Below are 25407 nucleotides of genomic sequence, written 5' to 3' on the forward strand. Positions count from 1 at the left end.
TTAGTGTCTTTCACATACTAAAGTATCTCAGCCTCGGTCTGTACATTTTGCAGGAGTGAGACTTTAACCTCGCAGGCCAGCGTGGCCAGGCACAGCCGGACACAGCGCGGAACCCCCCGTACCGTGCTGCGTCTTTACCACAGCCGCAGACACGCTGGGCCCAGGAGGCAGCGGGTTTTCGGGGATCATCAAAGTGGCACAGCCTAAGCTGCTAATTGTCAGAGCCGTTTGCGGCTTTTCTGCAAGGGCCTGTCTTCCACGCAAACAAAAATGAACAGTGTTTAATGAATCTGCTGTGAAGAAAATAACCATGTGTGACATCGCCCGAGCGTAGCACGCACAGCTGAACGTGCAGATAAATCGCGCCCGAATTCAGCCGGGCATGGGCTGCGGCCCCTCGCCTCCGGCGACCAGGCAGTGCCATCAAGGGCAACGGCGGCATCGGACCTCAGGGCCACTCGCCCGCGCCGTACGGCCCGAGAGAGGCCATGTTGGTGGGGGGATCGTGTTGGCGGAGGACCGTGTTGTTGGGGGGAACGGTGTCGCTACGGGACCGAGGTCCGCCACGTCGCTGGGGCCCGAGTGTTGCGGGGCCCCGTTGCTGCGGGGCCCTCCCCGCGGGCGGGACCGGGGCGAGAGCGGAGGCCGCAGCCGCCGGGGCCGGTGCGGGGGGCGGCACAGACCGGCGGTGCGGGGAGGGGGGAGGCTGCCGGGCGGAACCTCCCCGCTGGTGGCGCCCGTTGCGCACCGGAGCGGCGCGGGGTTCCGGTCCGTCGGCCCCATTTCCCAGCAGCCCCTGGGGTGCGCCCTTCTCTTCCGGCCCGGCGGCGGCGGTGGCGGTGGGTGTTGCTCCGCGCAATCCGGCTCCATCCGCGCTCCGGGGGCGGCGGCGGCGGGCGGTTCTCCGGCTCGGGGCCGAGCCGACCCCGCCGGGCCGGGGCGGGGCGGGGAGAGGCCGAGCCTGGGGCTGTCGCGGGCCGGGGCGGCGGGAGAGGGCCGGCGGGAGGCCGGGGGCTCGGTCCCGCGGCCGGTGGTGGTGGGAGAGCCCCGAGAAGGCTTTGGGTGGGAGCCGGGGCGCGCCCCGCCAGCCCTCCCCGACTGAGCGGTGCCTCTCTCTCCCGCAGGTGCAACCATGGCCAAGTCCAAGAACCACACCACGCACAACCAGTGTAAGCCGGGCTGCGGCTCCGGAGGAGGCGGGGAGGGTGCTGTCGCTGGAGGGGGCCCGCGGCTGCGCTCCGCGGAGAGGTTTTAGCCAGCTGCTTTGACCTGCTCAGTTATGGTAGCGCGGTCTTCGTTTTATTTTTTTTGTTTTTTGCAGCGAGATAAGCTCACGAGGGAAGGAGGTGGTAGCACGCAGAGATGGGATGGTGTGGTTAATGAAAAGAGAGCTCGGCAAGAGCCAGGGCTTGTTTGGGCTCAATATAAAAGTAATATGTAACCAGGCAAAAAAGCAAGTTTCATATGTTTGACCTAAGCACATTACTAATTGGCATTCAGCCTGCGGTACTTTGCCATCCAAAGATGACCACGGTGATAAAACAGTTCTTGTTTGGGGTTTTTTCATCAATGCTGTAAGTTAGCAGAGTTCACGGATAGGTTCTGCTTGGTCTCGCACAGTGAACAGTGGTGCCCTTTAAACACACGTGCTTGAACTTGGTGGTTGAGGCCTTTTATTTTGCTAGTGGTGTTGCTGTTGGTATGTTATTGGTTAATGAGCAGCCTGAAATCTTTGGATTAGAAACTCCTACAGTGCCAAGAGAACAGTGCGCGGAGGGATGAGAATAGAGATGCTCTCTTAATTTGCATTTAGTTTGGTTAGGAAGGGTTAGAAAATTTTCTGTTCTGTATCATTTTGATGGGGTCAGCTGGACTTAAAGGAAGGCTAATGCAGCTATTTAATAATGACAAAAATGGTGATTTAAATTGTTTTCTGGTCTTCCATGTAGCCCGTAAGTGGCACAGAAATGGCATCAAGAAACCTAGATCCCATAGATACGAATCTCTCAAAGGGGTGAGTATGTCTGTTGATATTCTCAGGCTGTTAAGCCATTGAGGCTTAATCAGGAAAAAATCCAGTACTTGTATTATTTTGACTGACGTATTTTTTTGCAGACAGGGGCTTGTGTTTCAAATGGTCAGAACTACTGTGGGTTTCTGTTTCATCTTTTGCTTACTTTACATGCGGCTGTGATATTCCTAACCCACATGAAATCTGCCCTTGTGCGTCTATAAAACTGCTTTTTAGTTATTAGCTAATTTTGTCGCAGTCCTGCTCAGGTGGGTGTCCCTAACTGCTGGTTCCAGTGAAACAAGCACGTTTCAGTTGGATAGGTATTCTCCCTCTTGAGTCCTGCTGTCTCTCATACTTCTCTGTACCCTTCAGTATTGTTTTGCCATCTGTACTAATCCAGAGAATTTGACTTGGAAGATGAGAGGAATTGGCGTTTCTGGACAATACATATGAAAATGACAGCATTTTGGTTTTTCTGGGATTAGACAAGTGATATAACAGGATCCTTTTCCACACTTGAAAGTGAAAACAGGACATTTTGGCTTTGGGGAGGGTTGTGATTCTGTTTGCCTTGTAGATGTGATTATTGGCTTTTTGGATGTGACTTAAAAGCTTGTCTTCTGCGTAGCTCAGTGAGGGTTCAGTCCTGCTGCCTCCTGCAGATAGTCTGGCAGTCTCTGTCTCCTTGCACTGAGCATGCATGAGTTATGTGTGCCAGTTAAAATGCTGCTTACAGTAAAATAGCAAAAGTTTCTCAGTGGGACAGTAGCTGATAGTTCTGAGAGTTGATCCTAGCCATGACAGGATGCATTAGCCAGCCATTAGCTGACAAAAACTGGGGAGCTGCTCTACTCTGTGCTGGTACTTTTTTCCTTTAATGTAAAAAGGAAGGGCCTGAGGAGGTGGCATTGGTCTTTACCCAGGGATTACATGTGTATGGGCTCACCTGCCAAGGTGGGTTTGTGGTACTTCAGATCCAGAATGTATTGTGACATGGAAATGAAATTTGTGTTGTTTACAGCTTTACTCAACTTGTCCTGTTCTTTCTGTATGTATATTGCTGGGGGTCTTGGTTTGTTTGTTTGTTTATGGAAATTAAGGAAAATAGCTAGTTAAAGGATGGTTACAGATGGCTAAAATAATTTTGTTGATGTAATAAATCAGAAAAAAGGTGAATTAATCACAGCCAGCATTTGGGAATAATTGGAACAATCTGGAGCTATATACATTTTTACATACGTCCCTTCTACAACATGGCTTATTTTTTCCTTATTTTTATAGGTTGATCCCAAGTTTCTGAGGAACATGAGATTTGCAAAGAAACACAACAAAAAGGGGCTGAAGAAGATGCAGGCCAACAATGCCAAGCAGGCTGCTCAGCAGAAAAAGGACTGACGTGGTTTAAGACAGAAGAACCAATTTTCTTATTGGCATGCGTGTTACGCTTTTTTGTAAAAATAAAATTGGATGTAACAAAGTCTTCACCTCCCAAATCTGAGGAGAACTCTCCAAAAGTCTTGTTTCAGTTGTATTTTAGAAGCCAGTCATGCAACAGGCCTGCGTATAGTGACCAGCGTGGGTTTTTGTTCCCTGGCAGATCAAGCCAGCCGGAGCTGTGGAGAGGTTTTATGTTAATACTGTCAGCCTCTGCACGCACTAAGTACAACAGCTGCTCCCTCTGCAGTAATCTTTGGTACGGGTCATGAGCATTTAGTAGCTCAAAGTCTGTTTTCAAGTTGTGAAATGGTTATGGAGTGAAGCTTTAAAATTTAAACAAGAAACGTGTTAACATGTTTCTTTTCGTACAAATTGAAGCCAGTGTTGCCTGGACTCATAGGTGACAGTATTCAATACAGGTAAAATTATTTTTAATACTGGCGTGCACGTTCAGAGTTCTCGCATACCACAATTTTTATGATAGTCCCTAGTGCTGTTACAGCAAAATGAGATTTCCAAGGGCTGTTATGTGTTTGCTGCTTTGCTGTCTGGGTAAGGTAGTTACAGCTGCGGAAATCCTGAAAAATGGGAAGGTGCTGAGTGCTAGCGATGGTGTTAAGAGATCATAGCAATTGGTGTTAGAAGTGGTGTGTGTTGTATTCTGAAATACTTCAAAGTATTGAAGTGTTAGTGGAGCTACCACGGAAATTTGTAAGGTTAGAGAACTATATAAAATATCCATACTTTTCATAGTTACTGTATTTTAGTGGACATCTTTCATTCCAGTAACAAAAAATTACCTACCTGATGAAATGTGCTGACTGGTGAGATCAGGGGAGTAACATTCAAAAGCCCAAGAGGTGCTGTGACAGGGGTTTGTTACTGCTGTCCTGTAGATCAGGAGAGGGCTTCATTCTCCAAGTCCCACCAGGCAGCAAAGCTGGTTCAAGAGGTGCTTTTTTATTACTGCAAGGAACCTGTTAAAATGCAACAAACTGTTCCTGAAATTGCAATTCCAGTGCTTGTCCACCCGGTGGTGTAAATCCATGGATCGACACAAGGGCTGGAAGTTTGTGAGTATCTTCTGACTTTGCAGTAGAGCAGCAAAACACCTGCTGGATTAAAAATATATATATTTCTACTGAAACACCCAATTAACGTGATTGATTTTTTTTTAATAGTTTAGCCAATTACCAAAATGCAATGTTACTTTGAAACAAGGTAAATACTTTAAATTTATAGCATGAATTCAGAAGTCTTTTCCCAGTTCCCACTTTTTAATTGTTTTTGACTAATGAAAAATATCACCCAGCCCTAAACCAAGCAATATATTTAGTAACGTAAAACCCAGGAGTCAAGGGCTTTTAAAGTCTGAGGGAAGTCTGCAACCCTCAGCTCTTAGATTCCTGCTGTGTGCATCTTTTGGGCTGTTGTGGAGGTTGACGTTTGTCAGCCGAAAGAACTTAATTGCTGTGCGAGAGCAGCGTGCTGAGTGGGAGAGGCACCGTGCTGGAGAGAGCGTACAGTGACAGGGTTCGTACCACCAGGTAAACTGCTAAATAGTCAAGACAAAAAGATTGTCTGGTCCCTGCTGCCCTCAGGTATGCCAGAAGGTCAGCTGGCGAGAAGTTCCTTCGGGGTGTGAGTCCTCACTGGAGAGTTGTTTTGGCAAGCGGTAGGCCACCCAGAGACACATCCACGGCGCTTAAATCCCACTGGCCTCAGTGGTACCCAAGTGCCTGTGGGTATCAGAGGTCTCAAGCTGTGTGGCTGGTTCCTGCCCCACTTGAGCGAGTTTGTCTACAAAGGCAAGATGGCGTAGCTGTGGTTCAGGTTAGCATGCACATCTGGCAGCCTCAGCCACTGGCCTGGAGCTGCCCTGCAGCCCTTTCCAGGGCTGGCAGGGAGACCTAGCATGGGGAGATGACCCCTTGGGTTGCTGCAGGTGTTGGAGGCAGCAGAGTGGCTGGTCCAGCTGTGTAAGTGAAGGTCAGTCTGCTGTAGATGTGTGTTATGACAAGAAGAGTGAAAGAAAAAGCCTCTGAACAGAGGACTTTGTGTTTGTCTTGTTGCACCTTCACCTGTGTGTGCACATCTCCAACCTGTTTTAAGTTACTAGTACTAAGGCTTTTCTAAGAAGGACGATTTAATTTCTAAACCCTCTTGGTGTCTTCCCCAGAGTGTGTTGTGAGAGTAGCTCACCTGCAGGATGCAGTTTGAGGTAAGAGAGAGAGATGCAAGGGTCAGGCTGAGAAAAGGATGTTGGCACGTTAACGAGAAGCAGAGAGGAAGATTTGGGCTTCCTGTCACTCCCGGCAGCTCCCCCAGGCCTGCCTTCAGAAGCAGCCTTTTCATCTTGCTGCCCTTCATGTTGCCCTTCAGTGGGACAGCTTCCCAAATAAGGGCTTGCTGACTTTCTGACCAAAATAGCGGCTGCGTGACAAAATGCAGCACGGAAGAACGTAACCTTAATCCAGGCATCATTGTGTAGCAAGAGACAGGAATTTTGTGAGCTTCCACAGCAGCTTGGTGTCAGGTTTGTTGTTGTCGGCTCCCTGCACGCATGGTGGTCCTGCAGGACACTGCCCAGACATCGGTTGATCACTTACTGTGATTTCTAACTCCAGGACATCTCAGTCCACAACTTCCCTCCTTGTCGTAGAGGTTGCCCCAGCCCAGAAGGGAAAGCTGTGGAGGTGAGTCTGTGCTGACATGGCCTCGTGGTGGGTCTTCATCCTCTTTTGCTTGCCTTGTGAAATCATTTAAGTTCTGTGTCTTGATTTCTGTTGGTCAAGTGAGGCTGAAGATCCTTTTTGGGAGGATTACGTATACAGAGCGCAGGAGATTGAACTGGCAGCTGTGGCCCACTTGAAACTATTCCCATTATGCAGAGCTCTGTCATCTTTGATATTTAGAAACTTCAAAACTCTTATGATTAAGTCCTTGGTATCTGCAGGAAGCCAATGAGCTTGAGAATATCTCTCTGCTCAGCTACTGCTGTACATCAGGTTATACATTTCTTGCTGCTGCTGTACATCACACTTGCTGCAGATGATTTCTCCCCTTTGCAATTAAGAGGACTCAGTATCAAGTTCCAGTTTGGCTCCTTTTTAACCTCTGATAAAAAAAAAAAAGTTAGGGAGCAAAGGGCATGTAACCGAATACTGAATTTGGCAAAGGTGAGCAATCACACTGAAATCTAAGAGCACAGAACTGGGAGGAGAAATCAAAGCACTGGGAAATGCTCTGATGGGGCAGAGTATTCACTGGGCGCGTTGGTGTTCACAGTGAAAATGAAAAGTAGGGCCGGATGCATGTTGCTCTGTCCTCTTTTACCGTCTTTCAGTAGCGTGTTCAAGCAAAAAGCAGCGAACAGAACAGGAGTTCTGCCTTGCCCAAGTTTCAAGGCTGTTGCAGGTGTTTCTACGCAACAGGAGCTTTGGCACGGTAAAATGTTGTTCACTTGACATACCTTAGCTCACCTTACAGTGCTGCAGCCCTGGTGGCAGATGCATAACTGTGAGCTGCAGAGGTTTCATTAGGGGAATAAGTACAAAATGTCATCGGGTCTTCCTGCAGTCACTTAGTTCACACAGCAAAGTTTTACTGAGGGCTGTAGAGAGGCCTCGAATACGCTGGAAAAGCTGCAAACTAGAGCAGGAATTAAATCTGCCACCAGCAAAACCAAGCAGAGCAAACGGCCTGAGAACTGCGGCTGTGTCTGGTGGCACGGGCTGCGGTCACCTGCCAGCACAGCTCCGGTCTCAGCTGGCGGGGTTAAGAGCACACAGATCTGGGGACTGGTTTAGAGAGTGGTAAATGGCTTTTGGCCTGATTAAAAAAAAAAAAATGGATGGATGTTTCAGTGACCTTTTTTTTATTATTATTGTTATTTTTTAAAGCAGTGCTTGTAGACATGTGTCGCATTCCTTAAAGGCTTCTGGCACCAACGCTTCACTACACATGCAGGGAAAACTGCAAATTTGGACTCCTCTGGGTGGTTTTCGTTCATCATTAGCACATCTCCACGCACATCTCCTCTGTGGAGGCTTCAACCAGGCTGATCCTGTACTGGTTACTGGGTTTTTTTCAGCCATCTAACCCACTTGCCAGCCTGTTATGTTGCGTTCCATTGCTAATGCAGTTGTTCCTGTGTTTTAGCCAACAGTGAAATCCACCCGCAGCGCCCCACCCTGTGGCATTTGCTGTCGTACTTTGGGAGGCCAGTCAGCATGTTAAGACAAATTGGTCTTGCAGCCGTTTTTCTGCAGAGCACACTGACCTGCTGGCACCTCTGGTCTAAGGCCTAAAAAAGCCCAAATAGTCCCCAGGGTGTCAGCTCTTCTAGGGACAAGTTTCAGCTGCTGCAAGACCTTGGTCCTCTCTCTCCAGCCACCACCTTCCCTGTTTTGCTCTCAGAAAAAAGTGGGTAGACAGCGAGGTCATGTCTCGCTGCTGCTGGTGCCGTTGAACCACGGGAGGAGAGCCAAGATGTGGCCAGGTGGCTTTTTGCAGCCATCCTTTTCCCTGTGGTCACAGCAGGAGTCCAAGCCTCCCCCAAGCCACCAAGTTGGCTGAAGGAGAGGATTAACCTTATTTCTTCTCTTGTTCACCCTTCAGTGAGCCAAAGCCTATCAGTAAGCCATGGTGAATATCTTGGAGATGTCCTTGTTCGGTGTTGGGATCTGGTTGGGACAGAGGAAGAGAACGGGGCTGTTGGTAATGCCTGCTGAGATGTGATGTGAGAGTGTGGTTATGGGTTGCCTGTGGGCTGGATGGCCATGGCTGTGGGGAGACCTGGTGTCACCTCAGCTCATGGCCGAAGCCCAGGTATTTGCAATTCTGTGGAGGTGTCCAGGCCTGGGGTAAAACATTTCAGCTGTGTCCTCAGAAGCAGGTCGCAGTGGGAAACAACTGCTGCTGCTACACTGAGGAGGTGGAAAATTATTATTTTTGATGTCTAGGCTACAGATTCATTGGGGACAGAAGATGGTAACACTCAGGAGCGTTTCCCATCACAGGGTTGTTTGACCCAACACATTTCTGTGTCTGTTGGGCTTCTGGTGCACCTGCAGTTCTGCTGAATCAGCAGGAGCTATGGCACTGAGGGCTTGGGACACTTGGGAAGCCCCCTCTGAGTGGGTCTTCCAGATGTTTGCATTAGGGGTGTTCCCAAAATACTCTGGATTTTAAAGAAAAACAGCTGCTCTAGCTGACAGGGGTTCGTTTCCTTGGTTTCTCTGATGTTACAAGCCCTGGTTGGGCAAAACATTTGGTGCTTGTTGTCCAGAGGAGAGAGACAGCCATGTCCTTCCAAACAACTGACAATCCCTCTTATGCCTGTTTTCACCTCAAGCCCATTTGGTCTGAATTACTATATTTCATTATTGCTACAAATGACAGCATGTGTCACATCAAATACAGCTGCTCAGGGTGTGATTTCCATGGGGGGGGGGGGGGGAGCTGGTTTGGGGAAGAAAGGCAGAAGGACAGTGCAGTGGGCACAGGAGCACTGGCATGGCAGCATGCCCACCCAGGGTGGAGGGCAGCATCGCTGGGGCTTGCACAGACACAGTCTTGCGCCTTGCTCTGCCAATGTTTATTTTGCTTGGATAAACGTTTGATTTTAGCAACATGACTGCAATGCATGAGCTGTGCTGGGGCTGTAATTCGATGGGAGGAGGCAGCTATGTGCAGGAGGAGCTGCTAATGCCCCAGGAATGCCGCGCTTCCTTGGGATGAGAGAAGATGGCACCCGGGGCCCTCAGGGACAGCACAGCTCATCTTCCTCGGCCCTGCTGCCACCCCGCGCCTGGAGGCCGAGACCCAAAGCGAGGTCTTGCCTTGCCCAGGGCCCCTGCAGCGCAAATGGACGTGATTTCTGGGGGAAAATCGAGTGGTTCAGTTGCAGTGAGGCTCCCACTCAGGGCTGCTGGAGGACTGTGAGGTGCCACGGGGCTGCCGTTGCCTGCCTCCTGCCAGGCTGGGTGAGATGGGAAGGAGGCACCCAGTCCGGCTTAGGAATTGCTTTTATTCATGTTTCCAAAGAAAACAGAGGTCTTCTTTCTGCATGTGCCGTGGAGTGGCTGTCAGGGTGGCAGGGAGGAGGAAAGGGTGTCCCTTCAGGACAGCCAGAGCGAGAACAGGGAGGAGAGGGACTTTCCCTCACCCGGGGATTTCAGTGATGGCATAAGTGGCTGTTAATTCACATTTCATCACTAAAATGCTGCTGATGCTCCAGTTCAACCAGCAGGCACCAGTGCCAGCTCCTGAGCCTGCTCACCGTGGCAGGGCCGAGGAGTTGCAACGTGGCAGCTCCCCACTGAGCACCCGTGGCCCCGTTGGCTGGGCTTTGCTGCCGAGCTGGCAGCAAAATACCTCCTTGGAGGCTTGAAGCTCCAGCTGTGGTGTCACCTTCCCACATGCGGCTCATGGACACTCGGTGCAACCCTGAGGAGCAGCCCCATTAGTCATGAGTACCTGACCAGGGCGAAGTTCTCACTAAACCTCCAAGGAACAACTATCTGAGGCACTTGGTATTAACACGCTTTATTTTCCCAGTGGCCACCCTTCTCAGTGCTCAGTCTTCATGCTGGTAGCCAGGGTACTTAGCTGAGGAGATGAGATGCAGAGCTGGAGGGGTTTAGGAGATTCGGGCTGTCATCTGGCCTCAGATTTATTCCACTCCCTTCATAAACTCCAGGAACTCTGCCAAGGGGAAGACATAGGAGACAAGGGGTGTGAGGTGGGACCGAAGTGCCTTCGCAGCTGCCAAGTGCGCTCTTGGCAGCTTTCCACAGTCCTGTCTCCTTTTCCATCCCCCCGATGCATGAGAGGCCGAGGGGGAATGGCTACTGCTCCTCTGGCTGTGGCGAGGACTCCTCGTGACTCCCACTGGAAATGTCACCAGAGCCCAGTGTCACCCTTCACTGCCACCAAAATGCTGGAGGTGAGCAGCCGGGTAGGGACATGGCCACCAGCTCAGCTTGGAAATGGTCTCGGGATCATTTCAGCAGCATTGCGTTCAAAGATAACAGCCCTTTGGAGCTGCTGCTGGTGTTTAGGGGGCAGGAGGGGACAGGCAGGCCTCTGGTGAAAAGCAGGTTTGCTTCAGTGCAGGCTGGCTTTCACTGCACGGGAAGAGTTAAGGCAGCCCCAGGCCCTTGCTGCCATTTCACAAGCATAAGAAATGCCCCCATCCCTGTGTAAACACCAGCTGTGGTCAGGCGTATTGCCCAGTGCCGCCTGCACGAGCTCACACCCGTACCTGAAGGCAACCAAGACCATGGGAGCTGCCCAGGGGACACTCATGGGCTTGCAACCAAACCACACACAAGAAAGGCTCCTACCATCGTAGTCAATCCTGCCATCGTTGTTTTTATCCCCATCTTTCATCAGTTCTTCTATGTCGTCCTCGGTGATGGTCTCTCCCGTTGCCTGCAGCATGATCTTCAGCTCCTCGAGGTCGATGTAGCCATCGGCATTTCTGTGCAAGGACGGAAGATCTCAGAAGTGGACCAACATGCTGGGGATGCTCCCACCACCCCACTGTGCTGCAGTCGCTGCCCTTACTTATCAAACATCCTGAAGAGATCTGAGAGTTCCTCTTCAGTTTTTCCTTTGCTGTCATCTTTCATACACCGCACCATCATAACAAGGAACTCATCAAAGTCTACAGTGCCGCTGCCTGCAGGCAGAATAAACACCATCAGATGGTGCAACGGTGGGTGGACAGGCAACGCAAACGAGAGATCAAACTTCCCTTTAGTAACCAAGGAGCAAAGCTCAGGAGAGCAGCCCTGCAGCAAGAGGCAGCTTTGAGGATGCTGGCGTAAGTGACTGAGGCCGTGGACTGACTTCATCACTGAATTTTTACTTTTTGCAGTCATTTTGCCAAGGCAAAATGAACTGAAAGTCCTGTTGGAAGCACCAATGAATGGAAATTCCTGCTACAGAGATACCTGTCCATCTCATCTAGGTATTAATAATAAAAGCTCCAGAAGGTAGATATTCATGCAGTGTGTTTTTGCACCAGCAGTACAGTACTGTTGTTTTCAAAGACACTGCTATTGTCTTTTTTTGCCTGATTTTTAACTGTTTTTTTATTTTCCAGTTACTTAGTATGATATTTCTGCCCAACTTGCACACAGTGGATTTTGTTATGTGTGATCACCCATACACTGATTTTTATCAATATTGACAGTTATTTATGTGTGTGTGTGTGTGTACGTGTATACACTTGAGCAGTGAAAGACTTCCCCGATGATAGAACCCTGTAATTGTGGCATTTCTGAAATGGCAGTTGCTACATTCAGCCTGTATTTTGTTTTTTAAATGGATCTGTGCAATTTCAGAGTAACCCCCACAATCAGTTCAAGCAGTCTGATCATTATAGGAATAGTATTTTTTATAGTTCCTCTTTGCCTGGAAATTTTCTAAAGGAACCACGCTGAAGTTTAGTGGGTGTTTAGTGTCCTTCAAAATCACAGTGCTGCAGATTGCTCCCTGCAGGTTGCGGCTGTCCGCAGCATGGATCCTGCCAGTGCTGCGCAGATGCTGAGCGGTCCTGACCTGCACTGTGCTCCCCCATGCCTGTGGCATGGGGGTGATGCTTGGACGAGTGGAAGAAACCCAAATCTCTCACCATCCTCATCCACCTCGTCTATCATCTCCTGCAGCTCCTCAGGGGTGGGGTTCTGCCCCAGCATCCGCATCACCTTCCCCAGCTCCTTGGTGCTGATGCAGCCATCCTCCGCCCCCAGCACGAAGATGTCAAAGGCAGCCTTGAACTCTGGAGAGAGAAGGGAGAGGAGATGTGAGGGTCTTGCCCCAGGCCTTGACCCTGCAGGTGAGCTGGAGCAGGGGGCTCACGCCTGGCACGGCTTCCCCTGCCCATGCAGCCCAGCACTGCCTGGGAATGGCACAGTGAGGGTTATGCCCTGCTTTGGCCAGCTGCTGGAACGACCATGTTTTCTGGGGTGTAATTGCTGAGGCAGGGCTGCCAGTTGGGGAGTTCGTCTCTAGGTTGCAGTGTCAGTTTAAAGATGCACCTACCATTTTTTTGCTCTTCTGTCAGCTGCTCAACCTGTAAGGAAAACAGAGAGACCAAGTCATTTTTCTTCCTCAGCATCACTAATGGTTAAAAGGTAATGTTATTTGTTCAACAGCCTTTGCAAAGGTCAACTAAGACTTACAACAGTCACCCTTACAGACTACGGGATATATGACCAGTGGGGTTTTGACACCACAACTTTTTGTAGTCTGAGAGATTCTTCCCCTTAAAAAAAAATTATTCCCAGCTCCTTTGAAGTGAGCATCTTTTCTCTAGAGTGGCAGTGTCTATCAGAATTAGCCTTTGCACAAGCAGGGAAGACCCATTGGCAAAAGCATTTGTCTCTGTCAACCATTTGGGGATAATTTCTTGTTGCTGGGAGGGTTCACCGCAGGACGGCTGTGCCACTGAAGGCTGCTTGTGCGCGGGCTGAGGCCAGGTCAGAGGTGGGACATGCTGGCGAGGTCCCTGGGGAGGGAGAGGCAGACAAGACCATTCCCGGTAGGTGTTTTTCAGCCCTAGAGTCAGGAAACTCTCTGCACTATTCAGAACATTAACAGCTGGTCTACTTCCATCCAAGTCAGCGTTTATTACAAAGGTTCCTGCCTCTGAAGGGAGCTGCTTTTCCCTTTATCCTGTTTTGGGTATCTCCCTGAAGAAATGGCCCATGGAGCCATTAGGTGTTAGCCAAACTGGGCTGGCAGATTGTTCCCAAACCCTATCCTAATTCATTCCCTGCAGACGATCAGCAAGAGCTTATTAGTTAGCATGAATTAATGAAAATAATCAATGAGAAGAGCAAAGAGGAATCCATCAGCTCTGTGTCATGCCTCTTTAAGTGCATTTTGCTCTTTGGCTTCATTCCTGCCTGCAGGTACCGCTTATCAAAATTGCTTACCCCACCACTGTGTCCAACTGCCCCTTCAGTAGCATCCATTAAAACGCTGACTTTTCCCTCCCAGACTGGTCAACAGCCTCTCCAGCGTCAGCCAGACATGAGCCCTGCCAAGACTACCTCTGGCCTGTGCCCACTAATGTCTCCTTCCTACCATCGCCATGCCCTGTGTGAGCAGTCCCCAATGCCCATCTCCACTGTGTTTTGAGAAATGCCTCAACTCAGGGTTGTGGCACCCTGTCTTTGAGGCAAGGCTGATGCTTTTGCCCCAAAGAGTAGTGGTTTTGCAAAAGCCAGCTGGAAATCCTTCCCGCTTGCAGCAAGAGGCAGGGAAAGTACTTTTTCTTAGTGGGACAGAGCCTGCGGGTAGTGGGCGGAGAGCCTTATCCCACTCCCTGTGCACCAGGAGGTGAAGGCTTTCAAGTCAGAAAGCACTAAGGACAGCAGCAGGATTGCCATTGCAGGAGGAAACCCAAGCCAGCTGTGGCCCTGCTGAAGGCAGGCAGGCAGCTGCCAGCCCTTCGCGGCTATTGTTTGGGCAGAGCGAGGGCAGCCGCAACGCTCCCTCGGCCAATGTCCGTGGCCACCGTTCTGCTGCTCGGGTAACCTGACCCTCTGGATGCATTCGCTATTTATAAGCCTGGGTGACAGAGGTGCTGGAGATAAAGATGAGCTCCCTGATTGTTCCCAGGCTTTGGTATTTATCCTTGCAGCCCTTTATCTGGACACTTGTCCCTGGCACTGTTCTTAGCGTCGCTTAACAGAGCTAAAAATGTTCCCAAAATAGCTTTGTGTTTGCACACCCTTATCTAGGCATGAGTAGGCGAGATGAAAATCCATTGGGTTCTCTGGCTGCATGTAGGGAGTTTGGCATAAATATAATATTAATATATGCCATCAGCATGCAGCAAGTAAAAAAATACTCACTTTTGAAGCTTCCTTGACTACTGAAGTGATAGATACGGAGCTATGCTGTATGTAAATTAAATGCATTGTAACTACAGAGTGACATTTTTATTACAGAGATGTCTCTTGAGCTGTTTATAGTGCCCTCTGGACACGGGTGCTGTTTCACAGCTTTATTCCTTTTTTCCATCTGCATCATTGCAGGGACAGGTTTCTCCGGCTGCGGTGTGGGAAGGCGAGTGCTAAGCTCACAGCACTGCAGTGGCCTTGGTAACGCCAAATCTGCTGTATTTTGCTTTTATCAGCTCTTTTCTTCATCCCATGTTTCCATCTGAAGGCAGACAGGGAAAGTTGAAGTTCTTTAATTTTTTTTTCCAGGTAAATATTTTCTTACAGTTAAAATCTTGGGGAATAGATCCATGAAAAAGCTTTTTGTCTCAGTTGTACCTGGCTTCGACTTGTTTTGTCTCTGTAAGGGTGCTGGCAGTTCATGCCCAGGACTCGAGCCCCACATTTACCAGCATGCCCCCACCTTCAAACCAGCAGCAAAATCCTCATGGGAGTCCATCGGGTCTTTTGCGTGGCCCATTTTCCTGGTCAAGGACTCTGTGTTTGGGGTAAGTTTTTGGTATCTGAGGTAGGAATTTTTGGGTTGCTTTCTATTGCTGCCGTTCCTTTTTCTCGGCTAAATTCCTCCGTGTCCAACTCCACTAAAGCCCCTAGGCTTCGACTAGTAATGACCTTCACCTGTGGTGAAGAATTTTTGCCCGTTTCTGGGGCAGAGATTTGGAGAGAGGCTGGAGCTTGTGGGTGGGGAACCCTTTCTTTTCAGGGCGCTCTGCCCATGCTGCAAGCATGCTGCCCCAGCTGACGGACAGACCCTCTTGGCTGTGGGCATCGCCGGCTTGCAAAGCACTTCAGCCTTTCTCCCTAACTACAGGCATGAGGTTCCTAAACAATAAGGAGAGGACCTGTGCCTTGAGTCGCAGAGGACATATTTAATTAAAAAGCTGAATTAGAGAGGCCTGGATATTCTTTGATTTTACAGGTCGTGTTTTTCTCCCTTTTTGAGGTGTTGGTTGGGGGACTTGACGCTTTATTGTACAGCCTTTCCAGAGCCTTTTCACACTATCGGGATCGCTAGGGAGGTTTCATTTCACAAGGTTCACGGCTGACCAAAGGACAGGAGAGGTGTGAGCATTTTGGGTTTTTTCTTCAATTACATATCAAGCATTATCTTTCTTTCCTCTAAAAACCTTGGAATTAAAATAGGACTTGTATGATGTATTTTTTGTGCCCTTGGTTAAAATCAAACCTGATCAACTATATATTAAAAAAAAAAATCACCAAAAAGCTCTTATTTTAACTCCAGTTATGGAAGGGACACAGTAGCAATCCACACAATCCAGAATCTATTTTCATCCTTATTCCACTCGTGTATCACTGTCTGTCTACGTTACAAAACAATGCAGTGTCCTTATTACAGACCAAATAGTTTGGGTCTACACAGGGAGCACAACATGCAGCTGTGTAAGTTAAAATAGCCGTTAGGATGCTCTGCGTTCCCGGAGAGCATAGCTCACATTCTGGATTTCTGCAACACAGATATCAGGAGTGGCAAAGTAGAGGGGGATGTTTGGAAATAACTTATGAAAGCTGAGGGTTTTTTTAAATCTACCAGAAAAATATTCAGCTAAGGAAGGGGGAAATGTAGCAATGGCAGACTTATAAAGCACCAGAAAGAAGAGTGTGAGGTTTAACCCATACAAATAATGTTAATTTTGTGAGAAACGCTGCTTTGCTTTGTCTGGGCTAAAATCAGCAGCCCCCTCTTATACTTTCAAGATTTTGTTGAGATTTATAACTTGACCTATGTGCCATCTCTCTGTCTCACAGGGGGTATCCAGGGGAGTAATTGCACACAATTTAGCAGCCTAGTTGAGAGTTTCATGCTTACAAGAGGAGTGTGAAACCTTCAGAGCCATCAGTGGGAAAGGACTGTGTCCGGGATGAAGAGGCTACCCTATAATTATTTCTTATTTCCATTGAATTAATTCCATCACAGCTATGGGGAATCTACTATAAAATCCCCAAAACCCCTGTAAACCCCCCCCCCCAAACCACAGCCCCAAAGGAAGGCACTTACCGCTGCCTTATAAATGTCATCCATGGCTGGAGCGGGTGGGCAAGGGGCCGGGGGACGTCACAGTCACGCTCTGCTGGCGCTGCCCCCGCGAGCCTGGCTGATATAGGGGGCTGCCCGCCCCGGGGGACGTGACCAGCCCACCGGCAGCCCCACACGCCCGTCCCATCCCCGTCCCCGCAGGAATGCCTCGCCTGCGTGCCTTGGGATGGGGACACTGCCGAGCTCGAGGCTGGCATGTCTGGGGCCAGCCCCGCTTCGGGGCAGCTGGAGGTTTCCTCGTGACTTTGATGTGGGAACGAGTCTTTTCAGCCAGGTTTTGGCAAGACCCTTGCTGATCTACTGCAGTATTTGGCTGTCCTGACTGGACATATGCCACTGTGTCACCTCCACCTCCCGTGTGTTTCCCCCCCCGGAAGCTGCATTAAAAAGAGTCTACTCTGCCTAATTAAATTGGGTAATAAATACGGGAAAGGCATGCCTCCCAAAATATCCCTGTCCAGCAGCAAATGTCCCCCAGGGGCAGTGGGACCAGGGGGTGTCAGGGCCTCCCTGTCCCCTCTGCCAGCTGTCCCCAAGCCCATGGGGGGATGTGCTGCTGGGGGACATGCGGCTAGGGCCGATGCCCTCGGAGGAGCCGATGCCATGTGCATGAGGGCACCAGAGCCGGGGGGAGTGTGCGGTCCTGATGCTGTGGTGGTGGTAAGTGTGGAGGCAGATGGAGCTTTGCCTCCATTTTCTGCATTTAGCTGGGGCTGCAAAATAGGGGGGCGGCTGTCAGCTGTGCTTGATTTCAGGGATAATTCCCAGGAAACCGGGACTCACTTCACCCAACCAGTAAGCATATGCCCACTGCAAATGGGAAAAATCTACTGTCCTGGATTTACTGTGGATTTACCGCACCATGGTGGAGAGAAAAACATGCCAAAGGCCTCCAAGTGATGACCAGCATTTTCTCAGTGCAGGGAAAAGCATTTTAATCCACAGCAATCAAAGCAAAACCTCTCTTTTTGGTGATTCAGGACTCCCTCTTGTGTCCAAAGGATGGCTCCGGCGTCTCAGGGTGATGAAGTCTCGCCTCCAGCTAGCTCATATGGGCATCAGTTAGCAAAACTGAAAATATTATGAATGCAGCTGTAAGGTCTTCTCTCTTCTCCCTCTAATAGAAATCATGTTGCATGCAAAAAACCTGTGGTCCCTATGTAACGCCTAGCCTAAGTGGCCTTAACCAGTGACTGGGGGTGGTGTCAGCACAAAGCGAGGGTGCAGGTGAGTGCAGAGCCGCGTCCCCACACCACATCCTCTCGGGTTTTGCAGTCCCAAAAGATTAACTTGCTGCAGAGCCTGCTATGAACTGCGGTCCTGCGGGTGCCCACTGCCTTTGATTTACCCAGGCTTCTGCTGGGCTCTGCCTCTTCTCATCATGCAGATGGCAGATGTATTAAAAAGGAAAATAGTTGCATTTAAGGAATTAATTTTTTAAGTATGTTAATCTTCAGAATTGGAACATATTAATATTTTGGTTGCTTTGAACATATTAAAGGCAGAAAAAGCTGCAAAAGGTAGTAGTTATTTTGTTAAAGGGCATTGGATCCTGTCCTTAGGTAAGGGCACAGTCTGGGATGGGGGACCTGCTGTCACTGAACCATCACCCATACCCTCCTGGGCACTCCCATGGAGACCCTCCAATGATGTGCTGTCCCAAGGAAAACCCCAGCCCCGAGCTGCTTTTCCCCGTGGGATTCCCTGTGGAGCTGGAGGGGCAGCGGGCACTGCCAGGCACTGCAGCAGCCGCAGCAGAGGGCAAGGAATCATGCCTGGTCCCGTCACTCCGTTCCAGGAGGCGATGGCTCTGAGTCATCCCCCTGAAAACAGCCCCTGGGATGCGTCAGAATATATCTAGGGCTGATGCACAGCAGGAGCAGGAGCTCTAACATTGCCTTCAAAGGGTCGCAGCCACGTTCCCAGGGGAACTGGGAAGAAATCCAGGTCCGGATGTGGAAGAAGGGTCTCTGTCTGCTTAGAGAGGGCAAATCTGGGCCACTGCCACTGTGCACGCCAACGCAGGAAAGTCGCACTTCTGCAAATGCCTGATGTGAACAGAGACTTGCAAAACACAGTCATGCCTACAGGGGAAGGATGAAATCCATCTGGCAGCAAGAGGGGATGTTCCTCCCAGCGAGGCACAGGCGAGGGGCGTCATGCCAACCTCTGCCTCCCTGCTTGCTGCTCAGAGCCAAAGCTTCCAGCATTCCCTGGCTCTCTGGAGCTGTTTGCTTATAAAAGAGTTGGGAATTGGGGTTTTGTAGAGAAACCCAGAGCCTCTGCTGTGCAAAGCGCAGGGGGAGGCTGATGCAGCAGGTATGGGGGCATCCTGGGAAAAACATATGCTCCTGCTGCTTCTCTTGCCTCCCTACACGAGACCCACAGCAGAAATGAAGCGTGGCTATCTATAGCCTGAGGAGGGCTGCCAACACAAGTGCCCTTAATCCGGGTGCACAGCCGGCTCTGCGGCACACTGGCTGTTGCTGCGGTTAGGTACTGTGCGTTAGCTTGGGCTTCAGCTGCATCCTGACATGCCGCTGCACTTGTCAGTCAATCCGAGGTACCAAGAGAAGCGGAAGGGTTTACTGCACTTTTTTCTCCAAAACCTTGGTTCAGGTTTTCCTTTCCAGGCAGCTGCAACCCACTGCAAAACAAGAAGGGGCATCCTTCAGGTCAAATAGAAGGAAATAAAAAGTAGAAGTCCAACCAAGTTGCAACTTTATTTGAGGTCAGGAGTGTTTCCAGGGCTCCTTGGGCAGCTTGCCATGGCTCCAAACTGCAGCAAAATGCTCCAGCGTCCCCTGTCCCTGTGCAGGGCACCCCTCAAAGCCCTTTAAGTACTACAGCTTCTTCCCCAAGGAACATGTGTCACAGGCTAACATGGTCACCTGGAGCCCAATTTCCCCAGTTAAAACAAGTTTCCTTTAAGAGAAGCATGCCGACATCCCATGGGGAAAAAAAAAAAATCTGGAATTTTACTGCTATCTAAGTCTTCCTTGGAGGGTTTTAGCTGAATGAGCCCCCATTTGCCCCCTTCCCTAGCTGTGTTGCTCCCATTGATGCATCTTCTCTGGGAGCCAGGACAGGGCTGTCACACCACATGCCACCTCGGCATCCGCAGGCAGAAACTGCTTTAGGAAGAGGAGAAGGGTACCTATCAAAACCAACAGATGTGCGAGCACTGCAAATTATTATTTAATTAAGGAGACAGGACATTCAGAGGAAGCTTAATTAAAGTTGTTCTCTGAAACCACTTATTATATCATCAAGACGCTGAGCTCAGCAGCAGCTCCTGCTGATGCTGGGACAGCACTAGAAAATCCCTTTTGGACTGCCTTTACTATACGTGTTTTCTCCTTAGACAATATAATCTTTCTGCTAAGTCCTGACCAAGGGGAAGTATTTTGTAGTGAAAATAAAATCATAAGGGGTTTATCCAGCTGCATTTGCTTATCTGTTTGCTTATCTGCTGCCTCAGTCCTGGTTGCATTTGCCAGATGCCAGCATTACCCCTGTAGCATTACTCCCTCTGCACTGCAGCTTCTTTCTGCTGAGAAAATACTTTCCATCCAGACAACTTCAAAAGCCACATGTGCACCCAGGGCATTTGGCACTTCTGCTGTTATTAATGATGCTACACTGGCACTAATTGCATCCTCCCTTAGGTAGCATAAGGAAGGACAGAGAGAGGTCACCTTCTTTTTGCTGGAAGGTGCTTTTTTACCCTGACCTCCTGTGACTCCCCCTTGGGGCAACTCAGATTCACAGGGAAAAGGCTGAGGAAGATTTGCTCACCATCCCTTAGCATACTCCGCTTCTATTAGAAATTCCTGGCAAGATCCTCTTCAGCGTGCACAGATTTGAAACACTTCCCTGTGCTCAGTGGGACAGTGCATTGAGGTAAGCGAAGTTAATAACGTCAGTGAAGTCACCTCAAATGACACCCTGAGTTCACTCTGGGTTCATCCCTGAGGCCCTGGGCTGAGTCCATGCAGGTCTGGCCCATCAGCCCAGCTCCTCAGCTTTGTTTTTGAGGTGGCATCAGGCACGTTGGTCACAGAACCACTGCAGCAGTGCCTCTGCCCAACGCAACAGTGTCCAAGCCTTCACCAGCACATGGTGGCCACAGATCTCCACCAAGAGCTGTCTGCAGCTGGGGGAGATGCTGCTTTGGACTGCTGCCAGCACTGCTTCCAGATACAGACGCTCATGAGCGCAGTAGCACAGCCACACCACTATTAGGGAGATCAGCCCTCTGCACTTCAATCTCAAATGCCCTGTGCCAGTAACCACCTGCGTTGCACCTTCCTGCGTGTCGTGGTTTAACCCCAGCCGGCAGCTAAGCCCCACACAGCCGCTCGCCCACTCCCCGCCAGTGGGATGGGGGAGAGAATCAGAAGAGTAAAAGTGAGAAAACTCGTGGGTTGAGATAAAGACAGTTTAATACGTAAAGCAAAAGCTGTGCGCACAAGCAAACCAAGGAATTCATTCATTCCTTCCCATCGGCAGGCAGGTGTTCAGCCATCTCCAGGAAAGCAGGGCTCCATCATGCGTAACAGTGACTTGGGAAGACAAACGCCATCACCCTCAATGTCCCCCCCCCCCCTTCCTTTTTCTTCCCTCAGCTTTATATGCTGAGCATGACATCACATGGTGTGGGATATCCCTTTGGTCAGTTGGGGTCAGCTGTCCCAGCTGTGTCCCCTCCCAGCTTCTTGTGCACCCCCAGCCTTCTCGCTGGTGGGGTGGGGTGAGGAGCAGAAGAGGCCTTGACTCTGTGTAAGCGCTGCTCAGCAATAGCTAAAACATCCCTGTGTTATCAACACTGTTTTCAGCACAAATCCAAAGCATAGCCTCATACCAGCTACTGAGAAGAAAATGAACTCTATCCCAGGCAAAACCAGCACGCTGCATTTCCACATCTGCAGTGTCTGTGTTGTGCACACCAGTCTGTAGCTGCCTTCAGCCAGCTTGGACAGGCCTGAACCTCCTTAAGCTGCCCGCGTTGTAGTGCACCACACAGCATACTACTGCACAGCATGGTATTGCCCTGCACTACATTGGACAGCACAGCATTGCACATACACCGCGTTGCCTGGCATAGCACTGCACAGCACAGCACTGTGTTGCGTGGAACGACGCTGCACAGCCCTGCTCTGCATTGCACAACGCTGCGATGCCTTGCATAGCATAGCGGGGGGCCGCCGCTGCGCACCAGCTCGCAGCGGCGCGCCACACTGCGCGAGCCGCCCCGTGGGCGGGCCAGCACGCGTGCGCGCCTCCACAGCCTAAGCCCCGCCCCGCCGGGCCATAGGCGCGCCTCTCCCAGCAGCAAGCCCCGCCCCCAGCGGCAAGCCCCGCCCCTGCCGGCGGCTGCCATAAAGAGGCGGCGGCGGGCGGGGCGAACCGCGCCCTGAGGGGGGTTCAGCCAAGATGGCGGCAGCGGGAGCGAAGGCCGGGCTGGGGGCCGGTGCGGACGGCGGTGGCGGCAGCCGGAGGGGAGCGGTGGCAGCGTGAGCGCGGCGGCGCCCGGTCCCCTGCGCTTCTCGCGGCGTCATGGAAGCGGCGGCAGGGGGCGAGGACGGCGAGGAGCCCCCGCGGGAGGCCCGAGTCCTGGGTTCCGAGCTGGTGGAGACCTACACGGTGCGGGGCCGGAGGGAGGCGCCGGGGGTCGCGGGGAGGCGAGTGGGGAGGCCGTGAGGGACGTGCCGGGCAGCGGGTGATGGTGGCAGCGAGGCGGGGAGGTGTGGGGGAGCGGGCCCGCTCGCCGCCGCCGCCTCAGGCAGCCTGCGGGGTGCCGGGGGGAGCGGGCTGAGGCCGGGCTCGGCGCTGCGCTGCCTCCTGTTTAGTGCCGCCGGCTGCCTCCCGGCTCTGAGGCAGCGGTTCTCGGCCCGGTGTTGTACCCGCGCTAAAGCCGGAGCGAGAATAATTTGGCAGGAGTTTCCGAGCCGTTTCTGCCTCCGTGGAGGGAAGCGTGTTCTGGGAAATCGGCGCCGAAGGCGTGGAGGAGCGGGGCCGCGGGGCTCCAGCCGGTGGAAATCGGCCCCCTCAGCTCCGCCTCGCTTCGGCCCTTTGGGAGAGCTGGTGTTTCAGTGGAGGCCGAGTTTGCGCGTGTCGTGTTCTCACCCATATATATCTGTACGTATATATGCATGTATATGTGTGCGTATACATACATACGACTATGAAATATTGTTGTCGAGTAAACGTAGCTTTTAAAGGTGGACTAAATGTAGTAGGCAATCTTTCCTTCAGGTGAAAATACTGTAAAAATTCCTCTTGAAAAGCTAATCTTGTTTTCTGAGGAAATAAGTTGATTTGGAATAGACAGTCTTTCTCTTACCCTACAAAAAAAAAGAGGAAAGATTGTCAGCAGCCTGGTAGTTTGGGGAAGGAATTAAATTTTTGATGTATAACTTTTTTTAACTGGTTGCATTGTACCAAGAGTTAATTGGTCTGTTTTTCAGGAAGATGCTCATCATAAAACAAACCTCAGCATAATTGCAGACAGAAAACATCTTGAGCACACCGCCCTTCAGTTATATAACTAAAAATACTTTCTGCTCCTACCTTATTTTAGTGTGATTTGAATGATCATTTTTTTTTAGCATACACATAATGACATAAGGTTTCTTCCTCCTGTAGGAACCTGAAAAAGAAAAGGAAAAGGGGAGCAATGGTCTAGAAAGACAGTATTTGTGAAGTTGTGTAACAGTTACAAGTAATACTTCAGGTTACTGCCTCTGAAAAGGTACCCAGACAAAGCAGAGCAACAGGAGAGTGATTTCTGAGTTTTTAATAGGATAGAGCAGTTATATAGCTGTAGTGCATGAAGGGCCTAATGCCTTTCCAGTTGACAGCCCTTGAAACATCATTGTGTGGGAATTACTGTCAGGTGGTGAGTAGCCATACTTACAGACAAAAGTGTCATGAGCATTCAGTGATGGAGTTGGTTAGAAGCTTAAAATACCTTCTTGAAAATTGCTTCAGCTCTTCCTGTTGTGTTAGTTACATAATGTGTGTTCACAGGAATGATACTGCAGCTGCTGAGATGTTACCACTGTATGTGTTAGGATGTGGTTTGTCCCCTCAGCAAGTTGATTTTCAGAGTCCCTGATGGGCCAAGAGGCATGGTGAGACTTGTGGCGTGATGACTGAAAACTTCCATTTCAGGTGTGAATCAAGACTCAGCAGTGTTAATGTTGGTGTTGAGAATTCTCATGAGTATTTTACAATAGCAGTGAATGAGAAATTCAAGTGAATTTAGTTGAGAAAATGTCAAAATATTATCTGCCCCCATATTCCATTGGAGGTTATGGACACAGGATGTGAAATGTTAGCTACTTTGCTGCTTCAGCCTGCAAACCAGTATTGTGGAACAGCCAACATTTGGTAATACCATTAATGTTCTAGATTGAGCTGTAGTTCAGGCGTATAACTTTGCTGCAGGTAGTGTTCAGCAGATCAGATGATATTTGGGGATAACATTTTAAGCTGCTGCAGCTAAGCCCAAGGGAGCTTATTTTTTTCAAGGCTAGATTTCTTTTTTAATGATTATGCTTCTAGAAATACCATGCTGTTTTAATGCCATTTTTCTTGGGGCTTTAAAAGTAGGGTGTTAAAAGGCAAGATTTACCAGTATTTGGTCCTACTTTGATTCTCTCGCTGCATTTTTGAAGGAGTCATGGCATTAAGCTTACCTGTGTGTAAACCAGTGTCAAACTGTTAGCAGGACTCCAAGCCTGCAGCCAGTTTGTATGAGATAGACCCAAGCTATTAGAAATGTAGGAATAGGTCTTTAAACAAAACCAGAGATTTTACAAAATTACTCACAAGGTGAAATGTTTTACAAAAATTAGAATTTGTTTAGTGTTCCAAATTAGCTTAGTGGCACTTAAAGATGTGATAGACCTGTACTGGAGCAGAAGTGAAGAAACTAGATGGTGTAAAAGTCAGTCAACTCTCGTTAAGTGTGAGAAAGGAAATGTAGCAGCAGCAAGCTGCATCTTTATTCATTAACAGGTAGTAGTCAGGGTGGCAGTGTTCCTGTTTACATCCTTGTTTTTGAAAGAATCATTTTTCTTTTGGCATGTGTGCTTCCCATTGTATTCTGTAGTTCAGAGCTCATAATCTCAGTAGAAGGAGACTTATTTTAATGACATCCATTTGACAATTGTGAGATTAAATCCTGTAAAATGTATCAGGGAGGCCCACAGTTCTGTGTAATTTTGAAGGTACTTTTAAAAATGTGATTCTTGTTGGAGTTGTTAGGGTGGAAGGCAAGGTATGGATAAATCCAGCAGGAAAGAATACTGTGCTTGTTGATGTTTTTTTTGTTGGGTTAGAAAAGTATGAGCACTTTTACTAGGTATTTCTTTTGCATGTGTTGATCCAGCTAGATGCTGACTGAAGACTGGCTGATTGCTAGAAGGCTTCAAGGCTGCCAATGCATCATTTGTTTCCTGCTATGCATTTGGCCTAAAATTGCCTTCCTGCTTTTCCTGTCTTTTGCAGCTGTTTTTAACATAAATACTAGCTTTGATATTTAAGGAAAATACTGTGGCTTCCTTGAATGGGTGTAAACTGTCTGACTACTTGACAGGCAGGGCGGAGGAGATGCGATTGCATCACTGCTCTGGAATTTTGGACCTACTGGCTTCAGTCACACCTGTGTCCTAGGCTTCCTGTGGGCAGCTTTGTCATCTGTAAAGTGAGGTGCTTGTCTTTTTCTTGACAGTACTGAAGTATGTGAAGTTGGATGAGGGATACTGTAGAAATGCAAGTTCTCCATGTCAAGTGAGATGCGCATGTTTTTGTAATGTGTACAGGAAGTAAACAAAAGGCAGTCTGGAATCATGGCTCTTCATTTAGCAGCTGGTTTAAAAATAAACATCTTAAAAATTTTTAGTAAATAC

General features: G+C 49.6%; 3 protein-coding genes across 9 annotated transcripts in view; 2 read left to right on the plus strand and 1 right to left on the minus strand.

Moving 5' to 3' along the window:
* The first annotated feature begins 725 nt into the window (after positions 1 to 725).
* On the plus strand, positions 726 to 3507 carry RPL29 (ribosomal protein L29). The gene is made up of 4 exons (XM_082321481.1): positions 726 to 839; positions 1125 to 1169; positions 1950 to 2014; positions 3296 to 3507. Exons 2-4 carry the CDS (start codon positions 1133 to 1135, stop codon positions 3407 to 3409), a joined length of 216 nt encoding a protein of 71 aa, XP_082177607.1. The 5' UTR covers positions 726 to 839; positions 1125 to 1132; the 3' UTR covers positions 3410 to 3507.
* Positions 3508 to 9984: 6477 nt separating this feature from the next.
* On the minus strand, positions 9985 to 16552 carry TNNC1 (troponin C1, slow skeletal and cardiac type). Its single transcript, XM_082321489.1, has 6 exons — positions 16451 to 16552; positions 12506 to 12536; positions 12096 to 12242; positions 11024 to 11138; positions 10801 to 10937; positions 9985 to 10159 (listed from the first exon to the last, which is right to left on the minus strand). Exons 1-6 carry the CDS (start codon positions 16472 to 16474, stop codon positions 10128 to 10130), a joined length of 486 nt encoding a protein of 161 aa, XP_082177615.1. The 5' UTR covers positions 16475 to 16552; the 3' UTR covers positions 9985 to 10127.
* Positions 16553 to 21910: 5358 nt separating this feature from the next.
* Positions 21911 to 25407, plus strand: part of LOC309595474 (nischarin-like) — a 101273-nt gene continuing 97776 nt past the window's right edge. For all 7 annotated transcript variants that reach the window (XM_082322459.1, XM_082322461.1, XM_082322463.1 and 4 more), the window contains exon 1: positions 21911 to 22135. In XM_082322459.1, coding sequence (XP_082178585.1) covers positions 22049 to 22135 — 87 coding nt within the window. In that variant the 5' untranslated portion in view covers positions 21911 to 22048. The remainder of the gene's footprint in view (positions 22136 to 25407) is intronic.

The sequence above is a fragment of the Platalea leucorodia genome (assembly GCF_965183815.1).
Source record: "Platalea leucorodia genome assembly, chromosome: 9".
Lineage (NCBI taxonomy): Eukaryota > Metazoa > Chordata > Aves > Pelecaniformes > Threskiornithidae > Platalea > Platalea leucorodia.

Bases quoted from the DNA above. Each gene is read 5' to 3' on its own strand.
- RPL29 (XM_082321481.1), top strand. From the start codon at position 1,133: ATGGCCAAGTCCAAGAACCACACCACGCACAACCAGT. The intron at 1,170-1,949 runs GTAAGCCGGGCT...TCTTCCATGTAG, and splicing joins CCACACCACGCACAACCAGT to CCCGTAAGTGGCACAGAAAT. The intron at 2,015-3,295 runs GTGAGTATGTCT...TTATTTTTATAG, and splicing joins GATACGAATCTCTCAAAGGG to GTTGATCCCAAGTTTCTGAG.
- TNNC1 (XM_082321489.1), bottom strand. From the start codon at position 16,474: ATGGATGACATTTATAAGGCAGCG. The intron at 12,537-16,450 runs GTAAGTGCCTTC...TTTTCCTTACAG, and splicing joins ATGACATTTATAAGGCAGCG to GTTGAGCAGCTGACAGAAGA. The intron at 11,139-12,095 runs GTGAGAGATTTG...TTCTGCCTGCAG, and splicing joins AGACGAGGTGGATGAGGATG to GCAGCGGCACTGTAGACTTT.